The sequence below is a fragment of the Leopardus geoffroyi genome, chromosome D1 (assembly GCF_018350155.1).
Source record: "Leopardus geoffroyi isolate Oge1 chromosome D1, O.geoffroyi_Oge1_pat1.0, whole genome shotgun sequence".
Lineage (NCBI taxonomy): Eukaryota > Metazoa > Chordata > Mammalia > Carnivora > Felidae > Leopardus > Leopardus geoffroyi.
The window spans coordinates 7,678,030-7,687,433 of record NC_059329.1 but is presented as its reverse complement, the minus strand read 5'-3'; the positions used below and the strand labels follow the sequence as shown (position 1 = coordinate 7,687,433).

Sequence of the window (9,404 nt, the reverse complement as noted above, 5' to 3'; positions counted from 1 at the left end):
GCCCTCTTCTCCACTTCCTACAAGCCTTTGACCCTCAGTGCTGCCTTCAGGAAGCGAACCCCTTCCTTGATCAAATAGTGCAAAGACATTCTTTGCTCATGAAGAAAGTGACTATAGATATTGACCTTCTCTGGAAAATACTACAACAACAGGGTTTTTATGTATTCGTATGTTGACAACTAGACATGTTTTATTCATTACCTAATGTTTCAGAATCGGGCTTCTTGCATTAAGGAGAAAGTGAAGAAAATGAAGAAAAATAAATGTATTATATAACATGCCCCTGTAAATTCTACCCCAACCTGAGCTGACATTTGTTATCCATCAAACCCCACATATAATTTGAAAACGAGACACAAGTTTCAATCCTTTAACATAGTGAGACAGCAGACGACACTTTCTCATCATTCATCCATAACATCCGTAGCTAATAGAAAAGACACTACAATATTCATAGTTGTCAGGCCTGAACACATTTCCCAGCTTTCTTTATTCCACCCCAGCCCCGGTGACCCTCTAAAAGCCTTGATGGAAGCAAATAAATCTCAGGACGTTAGCACTTGCAAGAGTCTGGAAATCGTTAGCTCCACAATGACGGTAAAAGGCAATTAAGGTACAGTACCGGTCATTTAGGAATTTACCAAATGAAGGACACGAGACGCCCACGGGTAAAAAGGTTTCTATTATCTTAACGCACAGTATTTCAGAGTCCATTTGAAATGGAGACCAAAGTCATCAACTGTAAGCTTCACAATATGGACACAGAGGAATGATTAGCAAGGTCAGTGCCGAGACAGGTCTAGGCACAGCCATGCCCCAACCGTCTCAAAGAAGGAACACAAAACTAGGATGTACAGTGAACCATTTCATCTTTTTCCTTAGCTTTTTGACCTTCCAGGTCACCTCCCTCTTCACCCCAGAGATCCCTGGAAATCACGTGTTCAGACCCTTTCCCATTAACTTTTCGCCGGGAAAAGTGTCCACAACGCCTTTCCGAAAACACACCTCCCATCCGATGGGGCTGAGACACGTGGCAACAAGATGCCACTCATCCTCTGTAACATTAGTAACCGGCTCCGTCTGAGGCACGTCCAAACCGCACTCCAATTCAGCCATTCTAGTTGAGCCCTGGGGGTCTCCGCAGTTCTGATCAGCATACTGGGACCCCACCTGGTTTAGGATTTTCACTTTTTTCCTGGTATTTCCAGCGACGGAATACACGCCTAAGGGCCCTGAGGCCAGAGGGGCTCCTAAGGGCGCAAAAGTGGGGCCATGAGGGGCACTTACGGCATCCTCCCACGCAGGGCATTCTGAAAGCCGGAATCCACGCCGAAGTCTCTTCTCCCGCGAACACATCTCGTGACGCAGATCCTCGGGCTTAAACGTGGCTTCCGCCACTTACTACAGGTGTTCCTTGGAGCATGTCGGTAACCAGTCCGTGGCTCAATTTCTTATCTACCAAATAAAAGCAGGGACAATAATGAGTTCTACCTCCTTGGGTTATACCGACTGTTACACAATAAATGATGCAGGTAGAAGCATGTGGTCAAGGCTCTATAGGTATTAAGTTGATGCCATTTTTACTGACACGTCAGGAATTATAACTTCCCACCCTCTGGAAGAAAAAGGAAAGCTTTTTAGGGACTGTCCCTCCTCCTCTCCTTTCCTTCCTCAAACCTGCCCCCTCTGTTTTTCCCTCCCCCGTGATTTCTTCTCCACCAGGCCTTCAGGACCTCCACAGTGTTGGCTTCATATCCCGGCACTTGTTCCCACATAGCGTGCTTAACGACTGCCTTGTATGACTTGTCTGCTTTCTTCACCATCCGCGAAGTCCCGAGTAGGCAGAGGCCAGGGACACTTCTAACCCAACAATGACCAGCACAGACCTGGGCAGGAAGAAGGCACTTTGTAAGTTATTACCGATGATGCCATTGCTTCCTAAGTTGTACACAGAGACTTCATGACCATGTCGGTTGTCACAAACTGTCTCACGTAAATTAGTGGTTTTTCCAAAGGTAGAATCAAGAGAAACCAAACGAGCGAGGCCTCAGTCCCTCTGGGCAAGTCCCCCAAGAAGCAGGACAAAGTGGTACAAAAGGCTCATCTGACGTTGCTGCTGTTGGATCTTAGGATTGATGGGTGAAATAAAGACTCATTATGGTTCATGTATCTCTCTAGTGACTATTTACTGGGCATCTACCACGTGCCAGATACTGTGCCCACTGCTGGAAATACGGCGATCCCGACAAAGCCACTGTCCTTGTGGCAGTTACGATCTTAGAGATACAGGTGAACATTAAGTCACACATTACACGCTTATTTATGAACAGGGGGGACAAGTCTAGCTGGATCAGGGCAAGTGCCAACAGAAAAACGAGGCTGGGCGAGAAAGTGACTTTCCCAAGGTTCAGCAGGTGGAATCAGGTGGGAGCATCATCTCTGGAGTACGACATGACCCAGCTTCAAGCACTGGTTCTGCTCCGTAAGAGGTGCAGAATTCAGGGGTTGGGGACACGCCACCCCACAATATGCCACTTTGCCATATTGATCATCTTGCGCTCAAGGCGCGTCAGAATCAGCAGATCCAAGAAGGGTTCTCTGACTCAACCCCTTTGTATCTAAAAGCAGATCATAAGACTTCCCTTGAGAAAGGCGTCCCCGCCTGGACCAGGAAGAGAAGAAGGAACCTCCTTACCGCCAGACTGGGAACCAACACCAGGATAGATTTGTAGAAACTTACTAAAATCATTTCTCTTCTGTAAGTCTCCCCCATCCATTTGCCAGTCACTGTCCCACAAGTCACTGCCCCAGCCCCTTTGTTTTGTCACATCCTCACAATTCACTGCCCTTTATGTACAAAGATTATAAGCTTTTATGCCTAACAGCTCCTTTGGGTCTTCATTTTCCTTCTGAAGGCTCCCGTGTACATGTGAAAATATTAAATAAATGTGTGTGTTTTTCTCCTGTTAATCTCTCTTCTTAAGCCAGCCACAGAACGTAAGACGGGACAAGTGTTTCTCCTCTGTGCCTCTTCCAGGGTACCTGCGTGGGTAGGATGCAGACAACAGCCCCACACATCTGGACTTCGTAAGCATGTGATGAGCTAACGTACGCAGCGCACTTAACACTCAATTAATGTGCGTGGTTATCTTATTATTTTTTTTTCAACGACAGAGTCAGGACTTTAGTCCAGATTTCTTGACAGCAAATCGAGTGGTTTTATCTCTGTACCCCACTGCCTCAGTATCATTTCAACCTGCCTTTCTGACCAAAAAAAGTTTCCTGGAAAGTAGGTCAGATTTTCATTCCCACTACCGTAGCTTTCAAATGGACAAGGGGGTATATAGGAAGCTTTCTAGCAGCTCCAAGTACCCACAGAGGCTTCCCAACAAGATGACAAAATATTTCCCTGAGGGTTTATTTAATTTTGTCCCCAGGCTTGTTCACAATTCTGCCCATCTGGTCCTCGAGGCTTCTCTATTTTTAATATTTCTACTTTGAGTGTTTTGCTTTTTTAACCTATTCCAGGATTAGTCGCCCCCTTTCAACCACCCCCACTCTCTTCACCAACCCCTGATTTATTTCCCTTGAGCAGATTCCTCAGAACAAATTTACTGTAGCCTCTTTGATAAACTCAGACGTGAAAGACAGAGCCATCTCAAGCCACTCAACTAGGTCATGATACAACTGATTTTGCACTTGATACTGGTACGGTATTTAGTTCCACAAGACCCCTCCAAAGGCACAAGTTACAAATATGAACGGCATTTCAGGGAAGAAAGCTTTCCCTACCTATACATGACGTCACTCCCCTGAGAAAACAAACACAAAAACAAACCTTTTTCTTGGCAGTACTGGTCAGACAGTTCTCCTCAAGAGAAACTCCAGTTGAGCTGTCCATTCAGCGTCCCTGTGGGCCATCTGTTGACCTAGCTAACTGATACATTGTCATCCAAGGATAGATCAGAAGATGCCGGCTCCACAACAGTCCCTCTGCCAGTTAGGGCTGCTTAAATCGGCATTATCATCATTTTTTAGCCCGAGGCATTGTCTCTAGAAGGTCTGTCTCCTGAAGAATAACAAGTCAACAGGCTCTATCAAACGAGGTTGGCTTTTCCTGGCTCATCCACTCACCCAGCTAGAAATAAGGCTCCCACACACAAACAATAAGATTTAATGAGGGAGAGATGTAAAGAAACGAGCCCCTTGCCCTGGGATCCCCCAGCCCTCTGTGCTCACCTCCACTAACTCACAGCTCATTGCACGGCCAGTGTGTCTACTCAGCTGACTCTCTTGGGGGTCCATGAACTCTCTGTATCCACAGACAGGGTTTTAACAAACATTTGACTAACTGATACAAGGAAAAGGGGTGTCCAAATATCAGATGACAGGAGGAGCAAAGGACCATATGGAGACTGGAAATCTTAATGATGAAGGATAAAATGGAATATACAAGGTCAGCTACCAACAACATATTTAAGGGTCAGTGTATCTTAACATCACCTCTGTCTTCCCAAGATATTCTTTTAGTAGACGGCTTCCTTTTTCTTTCTTTCTTCCTGAACATTTTTAGAGAACTTTAAGTCCTTTTTTTTTTTTTTTTTTAATGGATATCCTAACGGCAATATTGGCAATAAGCAGAGTAGGTATCATGCTCATTTTCCCAATAGTGAAACTAAGGATCTGGGAAGAAATAGGACTTGCTCAAGGTCAAGCAGGTGGCAAATTTATTGAAAAGAATCTAGGTCTTCTGGGACACCTGGGCAGCTCAGTCAATTAAAGTATCTGACTTCGGCTCCAGTCATGATCTCAAGGTTGGTGAGTTTGAGCCTCGCATTAGGCTGATGGTTCTGTCTCCCTCCCTCAGCCCCTCCCCTACGTGCGCACTCTCTCGCTCTCTCTCTCTCTCTCTCTCTCTAAAATATAAATAAACATGAAAAAAAAAGAATCTAGGTCTTCTGCACTCTCATATGGTGCTCACCACCTTACTGTGCTCTTTTTACTGAGAGGTTGGGGGTCAACAGACATCGGAAAAGCACATAGAATTTGGAGCCAGAGACCTACGCTCAAGTTCTGCCTTTGCCAGTTTATGATGTTGGGCAAACCGTTTCATATTCCAAAATTAAACAGCTTATTATTTTTCTCTCTATGTATGTACGATTTACATTTCCAGGGCATATTTTTAAAGCTCACATTGCAAAACACATAGTAAAGCTTAATAAAATAGGACTTCTTTTTTAAATACCAAGTTGAGCTCTTAGAAAAGGAAATTCTGAGGAGGAAAAAAAAGAAAGACGGAAGGAAGGAAGGAGAAAAAAGCCAGAGACGAAACTAAAATCCAGAGAACAAAGCTAATTTGTGGGCTCACTCAGGAACTAAGCAAGTTGAGATTTAAAGTCCAAATGAAAACGGTAATGAGTCCCTGGGCTCCAGCAAGGTAGAGAGTTAGGCCCTTGGGTGAATGGACAGGAGGTCAAGGTGAAGAAGGTCATCGTGACAGGGAAACAGGCAGGGAGGAAGATGGAGAGATGTGGGTGAAGATAACAAAAGATTGAAGGCGAAACACAGGCTCAGAGGGGAGTGAAGAGAGGACAAAAGTGTAGGCTAGAGAACCGAACAGGAAGGAACCACCCGCTTGGGACGACCACACGAAGTGTGTGTGTTACTACGTGTGCTCTAACTGGGAAATTTCAAATCCCTGCTTAGACGCACACCACCTTCATGGGCAGGATGCTTCCAACTGAGAAAGAGAAGCCAGCGATACTCTTGGCTTAGAGCGGACAACTCCGCTGAAGCAACCGTTCTAGGCAGCTTTGTAAGCTCCCCTCAGATAAAGCCCAGGTAGGAAGAGCCCACGGAGCTATCAACCACCCAAGAAAACAGTCTACCACGAGGGAGCTGGCAGACTCAGAAGCAACAGGAATAAGGCTTCCCAAACACCAGATGCTCTCAGATAATCCTTAAAAGAAGAATATCTAAAATAAATGAAGAGATCAAAACCATAAGCATTAAAAAAAGATGTTTTTTTTAATGCCCACACACGTAAGATATAGAAAAGAAGAAAGAAGACAGTAAAATTAACCTGGATTCTTGCCACCAAGACATCTCATTTGTACCCAAAGGATTTTAATTTGTAGACATGACATGGAGAGGTTGAATCATTGAAAGAAGAACTCATCACTTACATTTCCAAAGGGGCAGGCTCAGCCAAGCCAGACCACAAGGAAGCATTGGGCGAGGGGAAAGCTCAGGCCTGAGCCTTTATCGGGATTTTTGTGGGAGACACAAAGCAGGGCAGAGTAAAAATTTTAGGATTAGCCCATGTGAATAATGTCAGGGGGCTCTAGGCTTTAGGGGCTGTGTCTAGCTGTCTGGTACATGGCCCTGGGTTGATGTGGGACAGGGGAAATGTTGGCTTGGCATGTGTGAGTTTAATAGTGTGTGTGTGGGAGGGGAGTTTGCTTGCAAATGAGACATGTGCTCCTAGGTTGTTTCTTGTCTTGAGGAGTTAGCTAGCTCTCCTGAAAAGGACAGTCTCTCCCTGGGGCTGTAAGGCCCCTCAAGATGTCAAAACATCCTAACACAGAGAAAATGAAAAAACGACGAACATACCCAAGGACTTTTTTTTATTTTTATTTTTTTTAAATTTTTTTTTTTTTTCAACGTTTATTTATTTTTGGGACAGAGAGAGACAGAGCATGAACGGGGGAGGGGCAGAGAGAGAGGGAGACACAGAATCGGAAACAGGCTCCAGGCTCTGAGCCATCAGCCCAGAGCCCGACGCGGGGCTCGAACTCACGGACCGCGAGATCGTGACCTGGCTGAAGTCGGACGCTTAACCGACTGCGCCACCCAGGCGCCCCAAGGACTTTTTTAACATACAGTTTGATGTATCCTTCCAGATACGTGAAAGCACACACATAAGCACGTGAGAAACTATACATGTTCATAAGCACAGAGACGTAAAGGTTTTTCAACCAAAACAACCATCACATTTTACAGCCTATTTTGTCAATTGCCTCCCTGACTTAACAATATGTCACGAAAGTCTTTCCACAGTGATATTATCAAACTAGTCAAATTTAATTTCCGAATGCTATTCTAATACTTGGATACATTAACCAATAGATACATCAATTAACCAATCTTTGGTGGATTTCTAACTTACTTCTATTTTCTTTACCATAAATAATGTTTTAGTAATCACACTTATAAATTCCTTGTGTAATTATTTTCTTAAAATAAATGTCTTTGCGCAGAATAGCAAGATCAGAAGTTTTTAAATTCTCAAGGTTTTTTACACATTGACAAACTGCCTTCCAAAAAGGTTGTACTAATTTACACTTATACTAAAAGTATAGAAGTTCCCATTTTCCTACACTTTTGTCAACACTCATTACTTTTTTCTAATTTTAACTAATACTTGGTGCATTTTTATTACTAATAAAAGTCAAATCATTTCAATAGGTTTATTTATTTTTATGCTTATTTGGTGAATTATTTTTTTCATATCAATTTAGACAAGTCATTTAATCTCCCTGAGGTTCAATTTTCAGTTATAAAATGTCATTAAGAGTTTCCACATCTTAAGGTTCAAGTATAGATCAAGTAGACTAATGTCCATGAAAGTTCTTTAAAGCCAAAATAACAGAGAGGATTCATACAACTAATATTTAATGAGCACCTATTAAGTACTGGGCTGTGTGCTGAAGTTACAAGAATACAAAAGAATATAGTCCATGGCCCATCACGGAGGTATACTGGTGGTTCTGCCATTATTTTGGCATCCAATGGGTTCCTAAAAATTTTCAAAACACGAAGGGGGTACCTAAAGGAGCAAGCTACCTTGACAACGTCTCTGGAATTTTCCCAGGATGACCTGTCAGGTACCTACGACTGCCGTGTCCAGTAGTTTCGGACACTGAATTTGGGGGAGGGGGTGGGGAATGAAATGCATCAGCAAAAACATTGTTTCTTTCCTTCCCCTCATTTCAATTATGGAAGGCTGTTAAAAACAAGGATGTATTTCAGAAACACTCTTCTTGTTACTGATCAGGCAGGAGGTATCAGAGGAGCCCCCATCTCCTGGGAAATTATTATGCGAAAACAACAAAACAATACCAATAACCCTGTAGCCTGCAGGCAACTGTACTCAGTAAAGTCAAGAGAGCACAGCGGAGGCTGAGTTCAATGAGATTCCAAACACACCAGTGAGAATGGGGGCGGGCTCAAGGGTTTGGTAATTGTTCTCTTATGGTTTCCTAGTTCTTGGCGTATTGTTGTTACAAATTTATGACTGGATACACGTCTCTCTTGTGTGGCTGCATCTTATTCCACCCTGGGTTTTAAAAGACTATTTGGAAGAAATGCAAATAGCCATTATGTTAATCTCCTAGTGCACGGATATGTTCTCCTGCAACAGGAACAAGGCTGGCATTTTCACAGCTTCAGATCGGATTACATTTTCTAAATAATAACTCCCCCTTGGTCCCTCTTCTTTTGTGCTTTTGAGGATAAACTCAAAAGTTGAAGCCATGCATCAGAGGAGCTGTGACTACTGTAAATTCGCCTCCATGTTATGAAGTATTCTCTTCCCTGTGGGAATGAAAACACCTTTGTTAACTTGTGAGCAGTGACTCACGGCCATTCCTCTGCTAAATGGACGTTTACAACAATGCACGTGCTCCCCAAAAGCGCACGTCATCACCACAGTCTGCCTGGGCCAGTCGAGAAGGTGCGCACCAGCAGAAGGGTGCCCACCGTGTCACAGGAAGCGTTTGTTTGGGGGCGGGGCAATGAGTTCAAGTCTCAGCTCCGTCACATACTAGCTGTGTGACCTCGGGAAACTCACTTTGAATTTCTGTTTTAAGTTCCGTTCTTTGATTCCTTGGGTTTTTCATCTGTGAAAGAGAATTCGCCACTTAAAAGAATTCTAAATTCCCTTCAGGGCCTGAGAACTCTGTACCCTCTGTATTAGAAGGCATGTTGAGGCACTATAGGGCTCAGCTGTCTCTCTCATGATGAAATATAAAGACACCCAAAACCTACTTCTAGAACTCCACCTGTGTGCCAGATACTGTATTCTGTGTGGGAAAAACCAAGAAGAATAAAACATAGCCCCTGCTCTCCAACAAGTCACAACTTAGATCTGCAGACAGGTCCAGAAGAAATTTCATCCTGAAACCATGACGGCTCTGGAGACACCCAGGTCACTTAACAGAGAATCAGAGTGCTGTGGACTTCTAACTTATAAAACCAGAATGGGTCGTTAGATTCTGGAAGGTTCAGAGAAGATGGTGCTGAAACTGAACTGGTCTTTATGCACAGAACGTATCGCATTTGAGATGATAAATAAAGGATAAGATATGACCACCCCCTACCACCTTCACGGTCACATCTGTGAA

At 43.8% G+C, this 9,404-nt stretch overlaps 1 protein-coding gene across 1 annotated transcript in view; it reads right to left on the bottom strand.

The window, feature by feature from the left end:
* Nucleotides 1-1,311: 1,311 nt before the first annotated feature.
* Nucleotides 1,312-9,404, bottom strand: part of DDX10 (DEAD-box helicase 10) — a 629,111-nt gene continuing 621,018 nt past the window's right edge. Inside the window, exon 18 of the mRNA XM_045482720.1 lies at nt 1,312-1,455. Within this exon, the coding sequence (XP_045338676.1) occupies nt 1,452-1,455 (4 nt within the window). The 3' untranslated portion in view covers nt 1,312-1,451. The remainder of the gene's footprint in view (nt 1,456-9,404) is intronic.